At 47.9% G+C, this 21,291-nt stretch overlaps 1 protein-coding gene across 1 annotated transcript in view; it reads right to left on the bottom strand.

Annotated features, from left to right (window-relative positions):
• Gfod1 (Gfo/Idh/MocA-like oxidoreductase domain containing 1) overlaps window positions 1–20,880 on the bottom strand; it is a 99,935-nt gene extending 79,055 nt beyond the window's left edge. Inside the window, 1 exon segment of the mRNA NM_001170334.1 lies at window positions 20,628–20,880. Coding sequence (NP_001163805.1) covers window positions 20,628–20,880 — 253 coding nt within the window.
• Window positions 20,881–21,291: the final 411 nt, after the last annotated feature.

Here is a 21,291-nt window from a genome sequence, read left to right as displayed (position 1 = left end):
TCATTCAGTGTTCTCTCTCTTGGGATCATTCTGGTAGTATATTGCTGTGTTACTTCTGTGCCTGCATATGTGTGTGCATGTGTACGGGCTGGTTTTCTGTGTCAACTTGACACAAGCTGGAGTTAACACAGAGAAAGGAGCCTCCGTTGAGGAAATGCCTCCATGAGACCCAGCTGTAAGACATTTTCTCAATTAGTGATCAAGTGGGGAGGGCCCAGCCCATTGTGGGTGGTACCATCCCTGAACTGGTGGTCCTGGGTTCTGTAAGAAAGCAGGCTGAGCAAGCCAGTAAGTAAGTTAACATCCCTCCATGGCCTCTGCATCAGCTCCTGCTTCCTGACCTGCTTGAGTTCCAGTCCTGACTTCCTTTGGTGATGAACAGCAATGTGGAAGTGTAAGCTGAATAAACCCTTTCCTCCCCAACTCGCTTCTTGGTCGTGATGTTTGTGCAGGAATAGAAACCCTAAGACAGCATGCCTGCATGCTTATATGTGTATATACCTGCATGCTTGTGTGTGTGCATGCCTGCATGATTATGTGTGCACAAGCCTGCATGTATGCATGTGTGATGCAGGTGGTTGAACCAGGCCATTAAGCATGCTAAGCAAGCAGTTTGTCACCAAGCTATACCTCCAGAAAATGTCACATTTTCACAAACTTTATTGTGTTTCATATTGCCTTTAGCTGAGCCTCTATGTCAGTTTTAAAGCCTATTCTTCAAAGCTTGGTTCATGAATGAGTGGCACCAATCTCCATGACACAGGCTAGACACAGAATCTCAGGCCACCTAAGACCTGCTAAGTTAGAATCCACAAGGAACCCCTTTGTACAGTAAAGGTTGATGTTCATGACATATAATGCACGTGAGTGTTTCTGGGCTCTGAGAAACTTCATCTCTATCCTGGAAGACTGAAATGGCTGATGAGAGGGGCATCAGGATGTCTGGAACCTTCCCAGATGGCCTTACCAGGCAACCAGCTTGAGAGCCATCCTGGAGGAATCCCTTGCTTTATAAGAGGAATGGAGGCCAAGAAAGTTATTGGACCTCTCTGAGGTCACACAGGATCAGACAAAAACTTCTTCCTACCAGGCTTACCTGACTTCCTAGACATGCTTTAAGAAATGAGGGAAATACCCAGTTAAAATGAAACCTAGAATCACAAGTTGAAGGCCAGCTTGAGAAACTTAATAAGACCTTATCTCAAAAATAAAAGGAATCTGGGGGAGGCAAGGTGGTCTTAGGCTACAGGGTTAAAATGCCTGCCAAACATGTAAACGACCCGGAGTTCAAATCCCAGTAACACACACATGCACATATACATATGCACAAACATGTGCACACAGCACATACATACACATGCATGCACATGTACTCACGTACACACACATGCAATATCCCCACACATGCACACATATACACACCCACACATATGTATGCCCACACATCTGTATGCACACACATGTGCACAAGCACGCACATGCACACGTGTGCGCGCGCGCGCGCACACACACACACACACACACACACACACACACACACACAGAACCCCTGAATCACCCAACACCCAGCTGGAAATGTGTTCCTGTCACCACACCAAATATCTCATAGGTCAAGAAGAATCATCAAGGTTCATTAACATAAAAAGAATGACTCCATTTAAGTTGGATCATAGGAAGCCTGGTCATGTATAATAACCATGAAATGTTGAGGCGATGTGGAAAATGAGTCCTGGGGAAAGATGTGTGCCACCCCTTGTGTAGGGTGACCTAAATGTGACCTGTGTGGCAGCAGATGAGCTGCTATTGGCTCCTTAGCTCTCTGCTGAGCCTTGTGACTCACTGTTATGTAACTTTTTTGGAAGCTTCAAGGCAATACTGTGCCTTCTGTGGGTGGCCATATGGCCTGGGTTTTCATCTCAGTTAGGAGAAGGCAGAAGGGAGAGAGAGGGGGAGAGAGAGAGGGAGGGGATGAGGGAGGGGAGGGGGAGAGAGAGAGAAGGAGAGAGAGGGGGAGGGGGGGGGAGAGAGAGAGAGAGAGAGAGAGAGAGAGGCTGACAGACAGACCGACAGACAGACCGACCAATCTGGTTTCCTTCCTCAATCAGTAGAACAGGCTTCTCATACCCAGAGGAGAGCAGGGCAATGGCCTCTGGCTTTGGGACTAGTAAGGACACTCCAGCTGTATCGGATGATCCAATGACAGTACTTATCACCTCAAGCGGTGTTCAACACCTCTGTGACTATAGCCTTTATCAGGTATCTGACCTGGGTGAGGCTACAACCAATAACCCCGATCTGCTCAGGACTTCTCTGTCAAAAGCACATTGTTCCTCCATCCAGTGGAGCCCGTGCTTAATGAGGATCCAACAGAAGACGATGCTTACCCATCCCAAACACCTACCATGCAGATAAATCTGAGCCCAGGAACTATACAGTTGGTGGGAGCCGCTACCCACACACACGTGTTCTCTTCAGTGTGCTTAAAGAAATCCAAAAAACACCCTGAGGGTGTAACACATGCAGGTGGGTGCACATATGTGTGTACACATGCATGCATACACATACAGAGGATGGATGCGCACACACACACACACACACACACACACACACACACACACAGTACTAGCAAGCAATGTTTCCACTAATCCGTTGACTTTGCTCTAGGAATGCATCTCCTCCCTCAGAGAGAGAGAGGGAAGGTCACAGGGGAACTGTAGTGTGTTATATAAAGTATTAAAAAAGAAGCAGAAGCCAAACTAATAAACTACATGACAGCAATAGCAATGAAACTGCCCCCCGAAATAGCTATGAAAACAAATAATGTGGTCCACTGGTGCAAGTCATTCCAGTTGATATTCAAAGCGGGAACGAGAGAGATGGTTTGAAAAATCCACTCTAGGGGTTGGGGATTTAGCTCAGTGGTAGAGCGCTTGCCTAGGAAGCGCAGGGCCCTGGGTTCGGTCCCCAGCTCCGGGGGGGGGGGGGGGGGGGGGGAGATAAACTGAAAAAAAAAATCCACTCTAGCACCTGCCTTCTCTAAAAAAGGAAGCTTAGTTTTGGGAAGGCCACCCGCCCAGTGTCTACAGCTAATCAGCTGTGAGGTTGAGACACTTGCAGGCTTCCTACGTCTACACCCTTTCCGTCTTCAACTCGCTACACAGGACTCTGGACAGCAAGGCTCTTCTTATATTGTTTGTTTGTTTGTTTGTTTTTATACGGTTTTGGTTTGGTTTGATTTGGTTTTCTTGCTGACTTGGTTTTAACCTCTTTTCATTGTTTGGTAGTCCCAAACATTTGTATCTAATGAATCGCAGTCATTTTCAACACGTTCTGCTCTCTCCTCCCCCACCTTCTCCCACAGGAACCCCTACTCTTCATCTGCTCCTCTCGTGGCTTCTTTCTGTGTGTGGCCCGCTGAGTTTAGTAAGAGTACCTACCCAAGCGGGAGGGAGGGAGGGAGGGAAAGAGGGAGGGAGGGAGGTGATTTAGTGGATCAAGAGCCATTTAGCTGTGGCTACATCATCCAAGAAAATGGCACCCTCCCCTAACAACCACTAACTGTCCCCTTAGGAGAAATGCAGCTTTGTGAGCCCCTCCCCCATCAGTGATGAAAAAAGTGGCCCAATCCAGGCAATTAATCCACCTGCTGAAGGTTTTTTTTGTCCGGGTCTTACTTAGCCCAGGCTGACATTAAATCGGCTATGCTGCTAAGGATGGTCTTGATCTCCTGATGCTCTCGCCTCCGCCTCCTCAGTGCTGCATGCTCTGTGCTGTTAGCTTACTGTTGTGTGATGTAATTATTCAAGGGCACGCCTCAGCACGGGCCTGCCAGCTACCCTCTCGCCACGTTATATTTCATAACACATGCCCCTGTCTCATCCCTATATCCTTTGAAGGGAGAGGTTAACAAAACCTCCATTTTATTTTATTTTACCACAGGTTCAAGTTCAAGCAGGGAAGGACAGGATTAGAACACATCCTTTCTCTCCAGCTGTGCTTGGGTTTGGGCCACACAAAGTTAAAGTTATAAATAGTCAGCCAGGAGCCTCGCCTCCTCCCCTAAAGTGAGAGTCAGGTACAGATCACTCACAGAAACACCAGAGGCTCATAGTGACTGATTCATTGCCTTGGCCAATGCTGGATTCATTTTCCTGTGCTAAACACGTGTGTGTTTGGGTCACCCAGCTGTCCCTGGCTCAGAGGGCTACAGAATCAGAGAAGTAGGGAGTCACATTCATTACCCATCCCGCCTGCACTACCCCCTGATTTCTGTTCTCTGCTTTGTAGAGCTGAGAGCACTGAGTCACCCCCCAGCTTGTCTATCCCTGGAAAGATATATATACATATATATATATTTTATTTATATTTTATATTTATATATATATTTTTCCCCCATCATTTCTGTCCTAGTTAGGTTTCTATTGCTCTGGTAAACTCCAAATGACCAAAAGTTATCTGGAGAGGAAAGGGTTTGCTTAGCTTGTACTTCGGAACACAGTCCATCACTGAGGGAGGGCAGGAACCTGGAGGTAGGAACTGAAGAAGAGGCCTTGGAGGAATGCTGCTTACTGGGTTGCTCTCCATGGCTTGCCCTGGACCACCTGCCCAGGGGTGGCACCACCCATAGGAGCAGGGCCTTTCCACAGCAGTCATTAACCAAGGACTTGCACAAGTGAATATGATGGGGGCGTTTTCTGAACCGAGGTCCCCTCTTCCCAAAAGCTAACCAAGAGCTAAACAGGACAATGGCCATGATTTTATAAATTCGAAATCTAGGGAAATAATCCACACTCTTACTACTGTACAAACTATCATCAGGATTTAGGCCTATCGCCTACCAGGCTTTCAGTATTTGGTTAAGGATATATGTATGGAGGGTTGGGGTGGGGGTGGGAGGGTGTACTAAACAAGGTTACGATTGTCACTTCTACACAAAGCTCCATCTCCCCAAATTCCAAAAGGCAGAAGGGACAAATGTCTAGTTGTGCTTATAATGTCTGCTTATAATCCTGGCCTTCCCCCCCTCTCCCCTCCTTCCCTCCCTCCCTCCCTCCCTCCCTCCCTTCCTCCCTCCCTCACATGAGCTCTCTATGCTTTGCTCTTGTGTTTCTCCTGAGGTCTAATCTGTTGGCCGTGTTCAGTCTACTACTTTCTCTCTCTGCTCTGGACTCTTCCAGGTGCCTCTGGCTGTCCTCTCTTTCACATCTACAATAAAAACCTTCCCTTAACAATACCAAGGTGGTCAAGTCAGTCTTTGTAATCGCCAATAGATACAAATATCTGTATTCTTTCTCTTTATGCATAATTATAAAGTTTCCATTTCTTTTGCTACAATTCTGCAATGCAGAATTCCAATGGCTACATGTGTTACCTAACCAGTGCATTTTCCTTGTGAAATAGTGCTCCCCGTCATGGGACCCTACCCTTCTAGAGCTTTACTAATTTTAAACAAGAGTTCACTCAACACTACAGATAGGCAGATGTCTTTGTCACTGCCATTTTATTTCCTTAGGAGAACTTCCTAGACATCAGCCCCTCATTTTCCTCCTTGTTAGAGAAAGGCATGTGCCGACTGACAAACTAATCCCATGGCACAAGAGAATCCTCTCAGGAGACGTGGGTTTGGTCCTGATGTGGTTGTTAGTGATTAGGTCTCAGAACACTGACAAGCCGCTTGACTCTTCAGAGACTTGGTTTCCTGAGGCACAGTTTAGGAGACAGGTGTGACAGCGCCCCTCCCCCAACCCCCAGGACCTGCCTGAGGTATCTAACTGCCAGCCAGCAGGATTCTCTTTCCATTCTTCCACAGGACTTCCTGTCTAAGGCATCAGATCTCCTCTCTAGTCTCTCCTCTGCTTTTCAGATAGCTGTCCAGGAAAATGACTTAGTTAAAGCCCACTGTACTATTTAAGCGTGAATCTGCAAATGAGTGGTGTATGAAGAAAGCCCTGTGGTGGGACTGACTGTTCCTCTGCTTCTTAAGGCAACCTTGCTGCTGCTTCCTTAATTCAGGTCAGCTACGGATTCCCACAAGCTTCCTTATGTCTGCGAGAGATGGCCACAGGGTACTATGGCAATAATAAACCTATCCAAGGCCTGCACTTGGGAACTTCCCAGAATTCAGCTTGCAAGGAAGGGAGTGTCTCTTCTCATGGCCATCTGTCCATAGCTATTCCGATCCACATGGTCCTTAGGGACACAGGATAGCTCTCGACATCCCTATTAAACCTAACAAACAGAACCACCATACTTTCCCCCAGATCACCCCAGTATAGACAGAGGCAAACATCGAGTGCTTTCTTTTTGTATTTTACACAAATGCTGGCCATTTGATTGGCCTTTTTTACAAAGGAGACTGGGTATCCAATACCCACATCCTCAGTTCATAACTACCTATAACCCTAGCCCAGGAGTTTCAATGTCCTCTTCTGGCCACAACAGTAGCCTGCACGTACACATATAAACACATACACCCACACAATTAAAAACAAAGAATAAATAAATCTTAAAGAACGGTCACATGTGGAAGCCAGGAACAAGGAAATTCAATGGGGGTCTCCTTTGGACCACTGCAGACCAAGAGGCTGGAAAGAGCTGGGGTGGGCTCCGGATACACATGATTCTGGAATCCCCCATGCCCCAGGCTGTAGATGGAGGCAGCTGCATTCGGTCAGGAAGGAGTGGCTAAATCTCACTTCCACAGACAAACATAGCATTGTGGTACCCATGGGCCTTAGGGGGAAAACCAGGCTTTCTGTACTCTAGATGTGAATAGCCCCGCATATTAAATCAGACAAGCGCATCCCTTAGGGCTCCCCACTTGTCTCCCGGGACTCTCTGAGAGCAGCATCATCATGGGGTGTAAACAATTGTCCCTGGAAGTGGTGCTGGAGGAAAAACAGAAGCATTTGCAAACAAGCCAAGCCAGTCTCCCTCCTGTTTTTATGGTTTCTACTCTTTTCTCCTATGGCTCTGGCACTAAGGAAAAAAAAGAAAGAAAGAAAGAAAGAAAGAAAGAAAGAAAGAAAGAAAGAAAGAAAGAAAGAAAGAAAGAAAGAAAGAAAAAAAGAGGAAACCAACACAGAGGAGCCCAGCACATCCTCGGTCACCTAGTTATTCATATTCATGTAGGAGAGGAGCAGAGTGGCCTGGAGCACCTCCACAAAAAGAGCAATGTGAAGGAGTACCATGTACTTGACCTCGATGGAGAGTCTCTCTGCAGACACTCAACTCTGTCACACACTCAAATGTGCACACTTCACACCTCCACCACCACCGCCACTGCCACCACCACCCCTCCTCCTCCTACTCTACCATTGCTGTACCACTACTACCCCATCACCACCACCATCATCACCATCATCACAACCACACCACACCTTGGGCACACATGCTCGCTCCTCTCCGATTCTTCCCTACCCCGCCCCACCCCCACAAACTCTGACAAGCTGGGATGCAAGAACCCATGCTCCTTAAGGAAGGTTCACACCAATGGATATTGCTGCCACAGCATTTGCAGAACTCAAAGGTTGGCGGGGCATTATAATCCTCCAAAAAGCAATAACCCTTTAGTTGAGGCTTGGTGCTCTGGATTGTGAAGCCTCTCCCCTCAGATGGAAATGGAGAAAAGAAGAATGGAACTTTTCTTTTCCTGGAGCCCTCCAACATGCTGGCAGGAGATAGCAGTGATGTTACTGTGAAACCCAACTTTCCTTGGGTCCCAGGACCTGGCTGCCAAGTGTACTCACAGGTTTCTGCAGGCTGGAGGGACCTGGCATTAGCCGGGCACGCCTTTAATCCTCGAACTCAGGAGGCAGAGGCAGACAGATCTCTAGTCTTCAGATGGAGTTCTGGGACAGCCAAGGTTACACAGAGAAACCCTGTCTCAAAAAACCAGAACCAAAACGAGAACCAAAACAACAACAAGAGGCCCAGCAATGAGCTGGGGAGATAGCTAAGTGGATAAAATACTCAATGTGCAAGCATGAGGACCCCCGTTCAAATCCTCAGGACCCATGTAAAACATTCACATACCGTGGTGCACTTGTAATCCCATCACTGGGGCTCACTGGCCAGCCGGCCTAGCCTGCTTAGAGCAGCAGATCAACAGTTGAGTTCTGTCCTTCCGCTCGCACACACTGGAGGCGAAGTCGGGTGGTAGCTGCCCTCCAGCATGTGAAATCCCTTTGCTCCTTTGCTTCTAAGTCTGCAGTGAAAGCCTGATCCTTACAGAGCTGGTGCTCAGGGAGGGAGGAGGTGTCCCTTTTCACATGTGTTTCCAGAATCTCGGGATGAGTTTAGGAAAGTCTCCACAGCACGTTTCCTTCTGATTAATAATAGAGTCCTTACTAATATTATAAGGGCTGTGTGTAGGCCTTGTGAAACCTCCACTAATTAGTTCTGAGACACCAACACCCCAATGTGTACACTCTGCATCACCCCATCTCTCGGAGAAAGTGAAGCACACGTGAGTGGATTAATCTTGTAGGAAGGCAGAGCCCCAGTTGTCTCTTAAAGGTCCCACTTCTTAGTCTATTATGGAGATTAAATTTCAACACCGTTCCCAAGGAAATGAACCACGGCAAAGTTTGCCCCAGCAGCACAGGTCAGGTTGAGCCCTCCACAGTCCCTTTCTCATCCCCGTTCCCCACACGAGCCTTGTCTTTAAATGTTTCAGGATGAATCCATTCTTGCGTGGCTTCTCACACTCAATAAGGCAGCCATTTGGGCTCCTATCGACCTGGTTCCTTTCAAAACAGGGAGGGAGGAGGTGTCTCTTTTCCTGATACCTGTGTCCCTTGCTGACCCCAAAGATCTGTCACTTGTTACTATCACTAATTGGGGCCTAAGGAGAGAGAATAACTTAAGGACCACTGACAGTAGCCCAAATATACATTTTTTTTAAATTTTTGGACATTCTTTAAAATGTTGTGAATGGCATATGAAGGAATTACTGAGAGACAATAATAGAGTGATAATTCGACACAGGTCTACCTACACGGTGGTCAAGTCAAGGTAATTAGCATTCCCATTGCTTCAACTCAGATCCATTTTCAGGGTAGGGAACCTTCAAACTCTTCACTTCTGAGTATTTTCAAATATATAATAGACTGTGGAGAAAGCCAGACATTCTCTGTCCACTGTGTCCTAGGCCGTCACTAGAGCTCAGCACCCGAGCACAGAGCTGCGCGGTTCCTCAGGATGACCCCACCCTTAGAGCCTGCTCTTTCTTAAGATATGTATGTGTGTGTGTGTGTGTGTGTGTGTGTGTATGCATTTTCATTATTTACTCATTCGCTTTTTTAAATGTATACAAGGTTTGTATGTATGTGTGCCACATGTATCCAGTACCTGCAGGGCCAGAAGAAGGCATCAGAGACCCTGGAAGTGGAGGTGCAGGTGGATGAGAGCTACCAGGTCGGTGCTATGAACTAGGTCTTCTGGAGAGCCATCTACCCAGCCCCTCATGTATATATTCACTCATCCATTTATTTAGAGACAGGGTCTCATCCTGTAAACCTGCAGTTCTCAACTTGTGGGTGGCAACACCTTTGCAGGTTGAATGATCCTTACACAGACATAGCCTAAGACCGTCAGAAGACCTAGGTATTTACATCACAGTTCATAACAGTAGCAAAATGACAGTTCTGAAGTAGCGATGGAAATAATTTGATGGTTGGGGACTCACCACAATAGGAGAAACTGTACTAAAGGGTCAAAGCACTAGGAAGGTTGAGAACCACTGGTATAGACTGAGCTGACTCTCTTGCCTCAGCCTCCCAAATGCTAGAGAACTCGACTGGGCCCAACTCACACTTTTCTTATAAATTATTTAAGTTCCACCCTCTCTTCTTGATCCATTATAAGCCCAAATTCATACCAAAACCCAACAAGCTAGGCTCAGCCATCCACCCTCTACCCTCCAATTAAAAATAAGCAGTAGTAAAAGCAGAGAAGGGTGGGAGTTTAGGAGAGACAATACTGGATAAGAGAACTCACTGCTCTTGCAAAGGGTTCGGTTCCCAGCATCCACATGGGGCTTCACAATACCTGGCAACTCCAGTCCTAGGAGATCCAATGCCCCTATTCTGGCTTTTGTGGGTACCAGGTCCACATTTAGTATACATACATACATGTAGGCACACCCACATACACATAAAAGTAAATAAACCGTGTGTGTGTGTGTGTGTGTGTGTGAGAGAGAGAGAGAGAGAGATCAATGCGGCTATACTGGGAAGAGCAATAGGAGCTACATCCCACCCCACCCCTGAGAGTCTATCCTCCAGGTTCCAACAGGAGGTTTAGATTTAAACACAGGCAAGAGGCATGTCTCACTAAGTCAACCAGGCTAAGGTGTGGCCACACCCATCACTAACATTGTCAGGCTCCAGTTTCTCTTGTAAGGTGGTCAGACAGGTTTTCACAGCTGTGGGAAATGTCTTCCTGAGGAGGAGACAAGTTCCCATTGGCAGCCTTTCCCTTCTCCCATCAAGAATTCCTGGAGAAATTCTAATCCTTTGAGAGCCATTGTTTGAGTACACTGCTAGCTGAAGGGGTTAAGTCTTTCGGTGATCCCTCCAGGTCAATGACACTAAAGTCCTTGCCTTGTGTGTTCAAAGCCTTGGGCTTCATCCTCAGCAATGTGCAAATGTATGTGCCCACGTGTAGATGCATATATAAACATATATATGATCATATACTTAATAAGATTGGTCTCACTGGGTCTCACATACATTGTTTCTTTTCATTGTATTGTTATAGTCAGTTAGAAAAGTAATGCAACAATGTATTTCATAAAGTAAATAACAATATAACATAAGAAGAAATGTCTAAGGGCCAGAGAGAGATGGCTCGGGTTAAGAGCACTTGCTGCTCTGACAGAGGACCTAGGTTTGGTTCCCAGCCCCCACATGGAGGTTTACAACCATCCAAAATTCCAGTTCCAGGGGATCTAACTCCCTCTTCTCACTTCTGGGGGCACCAGACTCACATGTTGCACATATATTCGCACGGGCAAAACACTCCTACACATTAAATAAATGCATCTTTTAAAAGTTAAAGAGGCATCTACATTGGTGCAAATACCAACCATGCTCTCCTCAGCATAAGAGTGTGGCTGTGCTAAGAAAAAGCATCCTTACTCCCTCTACTCCTGTTACCCTCCAGCTGAGTGATCCGGGAGGCATTTTTTGCTGTATCCAAACACTAAAGGTATCCATAGAAACGACAGCCAGGAGAGCAGACAGGAGCAGAGACACCTGGGAAGTGGGGAGGGGCTGCTCTTTCTAGGTAGCCGAACTGTAGTGCACGGAGCAGGAATCTGCAGACAGAATTGTCTACCACATTGGAAGCAGCAGAGGCTGGCGTGAGAAGGGATGGGAAGAAGACATCGCTGACACTCAGAGAAGCAAAACTGACTCAAGGAAAACACAGCCCAGGTACCCAAGGCCAACTCTGGGCTTCCATGAGATGTCCCACATCCCCATCACAAATGGTCAGTCTCTAGACACAGTGAGGACTGGCCTTCTACTGACCCCACATCAATGAAGCCGCTATGGTGATCCCTCAGTATCTGGAGGATCCCAAAATCTTTGGGTGCTCAAACCCCTTTTGTAAAAGCACAGTGTTCACCCAGAACTGTATGCACTTTAAACCCCAGCTAGAAGTAAAGACTGCGTAAACCATTGTCCTACTGCATTGGCCAGCGGGATGATGACGTGAAAAGGTTTGTATGTGTTGGGTACAGGTGCGGTTTCTTTTTTTTTTCTTTTTTTTTTTTTTTTTTTTTTGGTTCTTTTTTTCGGAGCTGGGGACCGAACCCAGGGCCTTGTGCTTCCTAGGTAAGCGCTCTACCACTGAGCTAAATCCCCAGCCCCTGGGTGCGGTTTCTTTATATGGATAATTCCAACCTGTAATTTATTGATCAGAGCATGTAGAACCCATAGACCGTGAAGGCTGACTGTACTGAGTTTGCAGCAAAGCCAAAATGAAAAGCTTGTCTTAGATAACCTTCCCTTTTGTGGGAAGGAGAAAAAGGAAGAAGGAAGGAAGGAAGGAAGGAAGGAAGGAAGGAAAGAAGGGAGGAAGGGAGGGAGGGAGGGAGGGAGGGAGGGAGGAAAACTTTTAAATGTTATTTTCTAAATCTGGCAGGAAATATGAAAAACATTTCACAAGCACCATTTGGGGCTTGGTAGAGAGCACTTGCCTGGCATTGATGGAGACCTGTGTGCTCTATCCCCCACCATTGCATAAAACCAGGCACGGTAGTGCTTGTCTATCCCAGTACAGGAGGTAGAGACAAGAGATCAGAAGCTCAAAGCCATCTTCAGCTACATAGTTGAGCTCAAGGCCAGCCTGGGAATAACAAGATGAGGTCTCAAAAAGAAATACTTTTAATTGGGAAATAAAATAAGGACCATTTAACCCAGGTGTGGATGGTGACTCACATCTATAATCCCACCCAGGACCTAGGAGGCTGCTGCACGTTCAAGGCCAGTCTGGACTATAAGATGAGACGCTGTCTCGACTCCTACCCCTCTCCATTAAAAAATCATACCTATAAACTAGCTAGAGAACCGATCACATGAGAGATTATGAGAAATGAATGTTTATTGAGCCGGTACATACAACGAGTGGGGACAACAGACCGAGTTTTACATAAGCTTTCTCATTCTTAACTGTCCCACATGGTAGTATCCTTTGCTCCATTTCACTGGTGAGATAAACGAGGCTCAGGAACAATGGGTACTGGATGAGGTTGGTGAGAAGGCTCAACGGGTAAAATTACTTACCGTAAAAGTCTGGCATTGAAGGCAGAAGCAGAGAACCGACCCCTACCCCTTGTCCTCTCACCTCTGCAGGGCTGCTGCACACGGTAACAATTCCAAAAGGGCTGGTGCGATGACCCAGTGGGTAAAAGTGCTCACTGCACAAGCCTAGAGACCCGAGTTCAATGCCCAGAGCCCACCATCAGAAAGGGAAACCAGCTCTATAAAGTTGTCCTCTGACCTCCACATACATGATACATAAAATACACATATTATACAAAATATAATAACATTCTTAAAGGTCTTTAGTAATTATTTTTAAAACAAACACTTCTCTCAAAGACACACAGTAGCGGCCCACCAACCAGTTTCTGCAGCTGGTTACTTCAGCCACACACAGGGCACTTTGTAGGCCAACGCTCCCTCCTAAGTCACAGCTAGCAAGCATGTCACAATAGGCCTTCGTATTAAGCACACTTTTTTCTTCCTCTTTCATCATCGGCCTCCCAGTGGAGGTAGCAAAATGCCCAACTTCATTTACTTTCTCCCTCCGAGCTTAACCTCTACGGAATCATCCACCTCCCATGATCCCACGATCAATCACTCAAGTGCACCCAATATCAGTTCAATGCGATGAACCTGATCAGGCTTCAGCCTTCCTAACCCATAAACAGAGTCATTTCTCCCATTTATACAATGCCCAGGGGCTTCCTCAATTCTACACCTAACTGGCAAACCAGAAATCATTTCCTGCTGTGCGCAGCGCAGGAACCCAGAGACACAATCACTTCTTTTTTTTTCTTTCTCAGTGTTAAGATAGGAATTGATCCAAAAGAAACTCCAGGGGAGAACTGGAAATGCAGGGTCTGCCAGGATTTCAGAATGGCGCCCCTCACGGCCAAGTATGCCCTTGGCGTTATCTGAAGCCCATATGGTCTCTGGTGTGGCAACAATGGCCTGAGCCCTCAGTCCTCACCTCTGTCCCAGCGGCCCTCCTCAGTGCTAAAGCAACTGCAGCTGCCAGGAAAGGGTGGACCGCTCCAGGTCCTTGACTAATGATGCCAAATGCCAAGCGGGTCGAGGCAAGATTCCATGTAAGCGAAGGTCAGAGGTCAAGGAAAGCCTCCGGCTTAACTCACTGCCCCAGGGTGAACAAAGCTTCTATTCCCGTGGGTCTTCACAGCTACTTCCAAACATGGGGACAGGGAGCTTGACAGCAAGTGGCATCCCATTCCACATAAGGCAGCAGGTATCTTTGGCACAGTTCACCAGCAAAGTGATTACTCATGGAGGGAGGCCTCCCTCTGTTTGCAATTGCAGAGTACTGCCGTAACCCCAGTGTCTAGCTGGTCCATTGTCGCAACCACAGGCTAGGTAGAAATTGTGTGTCTTGGATACCACCCAGGAGTCTCCACTGTAAACGGCTGCCCAGGTAATACCAATGCACAGTAAAGTTAGAATAGGGTGCAGAATACCACACCCGGCCCAGAAATGCTGGGTTGATAGCTGCGTCTTGTCCCTAACCTGTAATTCCTGAGATCCCGTGTCCACACAATGAAAAGGTCCCTTACACTCACTGGTCATTCTACTGATATTTGCAGCCGACTGCTGGATGACTTGGTATCTGGCACTGTCTAGAGGGTAAAGAGGACGAGCTGCCTTCCAACAGAGGGACACCGAGCCGCTATGAGACTCGTTGGCTGTGAGAGTGTCGCCGTGAACAGAAAGGAGATAAGAGGCGCGCAGAAAGAGACAGAGCTGGAAGAGGAACTTTGGTGGAATGAGAGGTCTAGAAAAGTCACTCCCTCAAAATAACACTTGAGTTGGATCTGTAGAAAAAGAGTTAGCCATTCAAAGGGAGGAGAGAGATCAGTTCAGCCATTCAAAGGGAGGAAAGAGAGAGCAGTCCAGCCATTCAAAGGGAGGAAAGAGAGAGCAGTCCAGCCATTCAAAGGGAGAAGAGAGAGCAGTCTAGACAACTGTCCAGAGCCAGTGCAAAGAGCTAGAGAGTCAGATAAGTGACTAGGGAATTCCAGGAACACAACAGAGGCCTTGGTCTTGGAGCATGGTGCATCCAAGAGACAGCTCAAACGCCACAGACGTAAGCGACGTAGTGGAGACCCCCACACATTCACCTTCCCCATGGTACAGAGAATGGACTGGGCCTAAGCAGGTAGCCACACAGCATTACCTATGGAGAGAGGGCTGCTGCAGGAGGGCAATGTTTTGGCCGGTTCTGACTGACCCAAGACGAGCTGGGAAGTGCTACTGTCCTGAGCTGCTAGCCGCTCTGACTGAACGGTGTGAACCAAGCTGTAGTCTAGGCATCCTCAAGGCAAGCAACCTCTAGGCATCTGTAGTCCAGGGCCTTGCGGGAGCCTCTCTGAAGGGAACTGACCAAAGGCAGTGTGTTGGGTGCGAGCCTGTCTGGCAGTATCTACGTCCAGTGAAATGCAAATATACCCCCCCCCCAGCCAGCTCTCAGTTTATCCATTATGCTACAAACACACTAGTGTGTACAAAAAAATGGCAGTGCCTCGAGATGACTCATTCTATGTTTATGTGGGATGGAAAACAACCGAAATGTTGAATAACGGAAGGCGGGTCAAATACGCTTTCATTTCACCCAGGCAGTGAGATCCTATGTAGCCCAAAACATGACTAAGGATATAGTCACCTCTAAATATATGTATGTGTGTTTAGGTGCAGAGATATATTGCACATATTTGTATATGCATTCAGTTATCTTTTTTTTTTAAAGATTTTATTTATTTATGCCAGGTGTGAGAGTCCACACCTTTTTTTTTTTTTTTTTTTTTGGTTCTTTTTTTCGGAGCTGGGGACCGAACCCAGGGCCTTGCGCTTCCTAGGCAAGCTCTCTACCACTGAGCTAAATCCCCAACCCCCACATTCAGTTATCCTTATCAGCAGGTGATTGGTCCCAGAGTCCCCATAGGTGCAAAGGGTCAGGGATGCTCAAGTCCTTTACATAAAACAGCTGAGCATTTGTGTGTAACCTACATTGTTGTCCCAGCGTTTGACCTATTAGCCTAGAGTAACTAATGGGATAGAAGGCTGGGTGTGGCTGTCTTACTATACAGTTCAGAGAGTGAGGACAAGCGAAACATTTGTGTTTGTTCAGTAGAGGTACAGTTTCTTTTCTTTGTTTTTCAAGTACTTTTGATTCGTGGTTGGTTGAATACACAAATGCAGAACTCACAATCGTGGAGGGCCAACTGAATATGTAACTATATGATACACTGAAAGTTTATATACTAGTAAGCGCTTTTAATAGATAGATACAGAGGCTAACACTGTCGAATGATAGATAGTGGATTTCCAGTAGCATGAATGGGACTTTACCAGTCATCCAAAAGAAATGAAAATTCTTACATGCAGCCTTGCCGTGGTGATGCATGCCTTTAATTCTAGCACTCAGGAGGCAGAGGCATCTCTGAGTTCAAGGCCAGCCTGGTCTACAGAGTGAGTTCTTATAAACATATTTACTACTGTATCCAGGAAAACCTTGATAGAAGACTTTGAAAAGAGGAGAAAGATTGATTACCTCAGAATAGGTTACACTTGCTCTATATAGTTTGAAATGTGTGCCATGTAAATGTATAACCTACTCACACTAACTGAATACAATTCCAATTTTAAACAAACACATTCAAATTAGTTCTAGAACGTACAAAGGTTTATGGGACTGAGTGCCTCCAAGGGTACACAAAGGAGAGGATGGAGGTGAGAAGCAGAAGTATAAGATTCAGGAGGTGCTAATGGATGATCCAGTCTTGAAAGCTGTACAATTCTTAGTCCAACTACAGAAACAATGGTGCTTCTGACAGAAGCTCAAACATAAGAACCAAAAGTCTCTCCAACATAACCCACTGGTATGTTAAGTATAGCTCATGGAGTTCGAGCGCACGCACGTGTGAGTGTGTGTGTGTGTGTGTGTGTGTGTGTGTGTGTGTGCGCACGTGCGCATATCTGAGAGTCAGAGGACAATCCGGTGAAATCGGCTCTCTCATTCCATCTCCTTGTGAGTTCCAAGGATCAAACAGTTCTCTGGGCTTGCAGGGCAAGCATCTCTACTCACTGAGCCACCTCAATGGATTCTTGAATGCCTTGCAGGGCATGAGGCTGACCAGGCTCATTAGAGGCCAGTTCTTGCTTATTGTGCCATCGGGCTAATAAGGCTTTTCCTAAAGGCAAAGGCAACGGGGACAGTGTCTCTGGTTCCCTGCTGTAACAATGAATCTCAGTGAAGGATGAAGCCATTGGGCTGAGCCAGGACCCAGGACCCAGGAAGGACAACAGAGACAGAGAGATTCAGGAGATGACATTGATATTATGGGGGAACTAATTCCAAGAGTGGGATAGAAAGCAACACAGGACACACACACACACACACACACACACACACACACACACACACACACAGAGAGAGAGAGAGAGAGAGAGAGAGAGAGAGAGAGAGAGAGAGCGCGAGCGAGCAAGCGCCAGCTCTGACAGGAAATGTGGAAATGGAGCAGGCTTAGGAGGTGGCAGAAGGAAGGACTGGAGAGGCTGCTGGAGGTCTCTGGCTGAATGGTTAAGGGTAGCTGGAACTCTGCTCTCTGAATCTGGGTGCCCTCATTTGTAAAATCAACCAGGTGTCTACCTTAGAGACTTGTCTTCATCACATCAAAGTACACCACAAACTACCACACTGGCTGTCCCACAAGAGGTTCTCGGTTATAGGCAGCCCTAAATGGCATACAAACTGTGTGTGGCAGAAATATCTCTACGGCAGAAATGCCACTGAGGCAGTGTAACTGCCCACAGAAGAATGAACACAGTCCAAAGAAACATCTCTCACTTTGTCCGTCAGACAATGGACCCCAAGAAACTGGAATCCCCACCCCCACCCCCTTGGAATCTCACACTGGGAGAGGAGAAAACTTAAAGCTTGGGCCAGCCTGAGGGGAACTTTTCTCTAGGAAAGCAATGTGCAATTTGTCAGCCTACCTGGCAGGAAGGGTGGAGCCCAAACAATGAGTGGTGGACAGCACCTGAACAGGAACTGCTCAGCCATGCATAATTCTGAGCCTCCATTTAAACCTCTATTATGAGGTCTCACTTGAAGACCTTGAAACCAGACTTGGAGAGTCACAGGGTCCCGTTTGTCCCTCTCCTCAGTATTGACTAAATCTCTTTTTCTGCTACTAATTTGTCTGTTTTCATGGGTTAATGGAGGGCAGGCGGCTGAACCGGGCTTGCTGAACATAGACTGTGACCCAAGTCTAGTAGTAGTAGAACTTTGAAGGACGTTTCTGGAAATCAAAGGAAGATGTGTGCAACGCCACCAGCCCAATTTCACTTATCTGGTGCCGTCTCACTATCAGGTCATGACATGGACTCAGCCACAGGTCACAGTCCTGCTCACAGTGGAGGAAGAAGGATGTTTCACCAGAACTCGTTAATGGATGGCTCTTTTCAGTCCCCGGTAAACACTACTATGTGCAAACCTCCGACAGCCGAGACCAGCCTGATAACTGTTTGGGGCTTTCCACTTCCTGTGCAATGTGTGCAGAAGGTCTTAACCATGACTGTGAAAGTCAGTCAGGAGTGGCCTGGAAGGTACAATTGAAAGAAGCCTCACGTGTCTTTCCATGAAGTCTTGACACCTGTTCAGCCTTTTCCAAATCCAGTTCGGTGCCTCTACATTTCCCATAATTATGGACTACCTTGAATCGCTGGCAAACAAACCCCAAAAGGGAAAGAAGAAAGCCTACAGCCCATGGTGAAAGAAAGGACGAACCCCGGGTTATCCCCTTATCACACTTAGTAAACTCGGTTAACGGAGCCTCCCGTGTTTCACTCTGAAGAGGAACTCACTTCAGCCTTGTCAGTGCAAAACGAGAACTTACATGGATTCTTTTCTCCAGTGCTGAGAGCTGAAACCTGATGCCCGTGCATGCCAGAAGGTGGTCTACCATGGTGCCACACCCCAAGTCCTCACACAGATGACATCATCATCATCATCATCCATCACCATCATCACCATCATCACCACAACCACCATCATCACCACCACCCCCATCATCATCACCACCACCATCATCATCATCACCATCACCACTACCACCACCATCATCATCACCATCACAGAAGTATACAGAGAAGTACAACAATGGTCTACATCCCTAAAGACTTCCGTGACCCAAGGCTGGCAGTGTATGTCGTTCAGTTAGTGAAGTACTTGCCTAACAGGCAAGAAGTCCTGGGTCTGATCCCCAGAACCAAATAAACTAGGTATGGAATCTCAGCACTCAGGAAATAGAGTCAGGAGGATCAAACGTTCAAGGTCATCTTCAGCTAAACCGGGAGTCGAAGGTCAGCCTTGCATACAGGAGACCCCACCTCAAACAGCAATGATAGTAAGTACCAGAGACCATGAGAACACAAGAGCATTCCTGTTCTGTAACTGGCACTCTCCCCTGTTCTGGGGTTGCTCCGTGGGTCTGCCCTGCAGAAGTGCCTCCGGAGAGAGAGAAAACTCCAAGTAGCTTTTAAATAGGACCAGACCTGAGCCTCCAGCATAGATGGGACTCAAGACAAACACGTTATAGAAATTACCCTAATACATTTTAGACGACAGCTTGTTTATCACCTACTTGACACACAAATCCAACATTAACAAGGGAGGGATCTACCCGGTATAAACCCAGTATAAACCAGCCATGAGATGGAAAAGAAACATTAACCGAAAGTTAACAGAATTCGGTTCAAAGCTAAAGAAACCAGGCTCCAAAAGCCAGAAGCTTAATACAATTAATGAGTAAAGGAGAGACCTGAGGCCCCCACTTTAGAATTTCTCTAGCCTAGTTTGTCAGGAGCCTCTTCTCTGTAACCCTGATTTCCAAGGATGGGTAGTGAAACGTCTGAGTATAGCCAAGTGGGGTTGTCTTAGGTCTGGAAGAGAGCTGCGGATGGACAGACTTGTTCAGGACATGCGTTTGAGCACAGAAGAGCCCCCCAACCCCACCTCCCGTCTGCTTGTAAACACAATGTGTCTTGGGAATATTCCTCAGGCAAAATACGGAGGTGCCATCGCACGTTTCCAAAGGAAACTGCAGCGTCTGGCCTTTTCCCCCACACACAAAGCATCCTTGCCTCTGAAACCACAATTCCCATCTCCTCAGAACACAAGGTGTGTTATTTTCAACTGGAGTAGAAACCTACTCCTGGGAGACTGTGCCCAAAGGTTAAATTACAATCTGTACTAACCTCTGACACATCTGAGCGTGTTCTGATAGACCCGCCCACTCTCGCTTCCACCGTCTTGCTTGCTCCCAGAGCAAGAAATAATTCCAGCCAGCTGTCAAATCTCTAATCTCACGCTAAACTCACTTACAGTGGAGGGAAACAAACGACCCAAACGGGGTGCCACAGCTGCTCACAACAGGTACACCCAGGAAAAGCCCTGCCACGTGTGCGGCCCTTTATTCAAGGGTTCCTGGCCACGCGCTCTCCTCTCCCAGACGCACGCGCACCAACACACCAGAGCACTAACTAACACATTCAGCTGGGTACCGAGTTTCTCTCCCGGAACAGCAACCGGTCTTCTGCCTCTGATCCATTTGGTTCCTATACCTAGAACCTAAGCCTATTCCAGCCTCCCCACCACACACGTGGGAGTGCGCTTCCAGCTGGTACCAGGAGCGAAGCGTGGAGGTGGGGAAAGCCACCGACTGGGAATGGGAAAGCTGGGAGTAATAGGCTTGGGTCTTGGATTCCTGGGGTGTCTGCAATTGGAGAGGGAGCGAAGCGAAGACCCGGGCTAAAGAAGAGAGGGCTGGGGGAGGGGTCGCTCACCCAGGGTTTTGACAGCGATCTGCCTGGTGAGCGGCGGTGGCAGGTTGATGCACACCAAGTCCACATCCTGGTGCAGTAACACCTCGTCGATGCGGCTGGTGTAGAAAGGAACGCTCATCTCCTTGGCCAGCTCCTCGGCTTCTTCCTGAGTGCGGCCCCACAGCGCCTTCACCGCGAAGCCCTCATCTTTCAGCAGCGGGATGATGACTCGGGCCGTGAGGCTGGTGCCGAACACGCCCACCCCGGGAAGCATGGCTGCTCAGGTCCACCCGGTTCTGCCTCTGCCGGGATCTCCAGTCGAACACCCGCGCGCACGCCTCTCCGGCCAGTCCCGCAGTCTCCGGCTCCTGCAGCCGACCTCGCTGCGCTGCGCCAGCCGCCGAGCCCCGGGCAAGGCGCCCGCGTGCGGCGGCGTGACAGCGCACAGAACCACAGACCCTGCAGGCTCCGGGAGCCTCAGCGCCGTGACTGCTGCAGTGCCCGCCACTCGGGGCTCGTGTCCTTTCCGGAGACAGCGGCAGGGACTCCGCCTGGACGCACGAGGCCCCGAAGCCCCGGGGAGCCCGGGCTCAGGCAGCGCTCCCCCGGCAGCGCCGGCCGTCTCTGTGCGCCCCGCCGAGGCAGCTCCATGGTCTGCTCATCCCCGCAGAATCTCTCTCCCGGG

Source organism: Rattus norvegicus, chromosome 17 (genome assembly GCF_021556685.1).
Source record: "Rattus norvegicus strain SHRSP/BbbUtx chromosome 17, alternate assembly SHRSP_T2T, whole genome shotgun sequence".
NCBI lineage: Eukaryota > Metazoa > Chordata > Mammalia > Rodentia > Muridae > Rattus > Rattus norvegicus.
The sequence above is the reverse complement of the archived record's forward strand: the minus strand, read 5'-3'. Positions and strand labels throughout refer to the sequence as shown.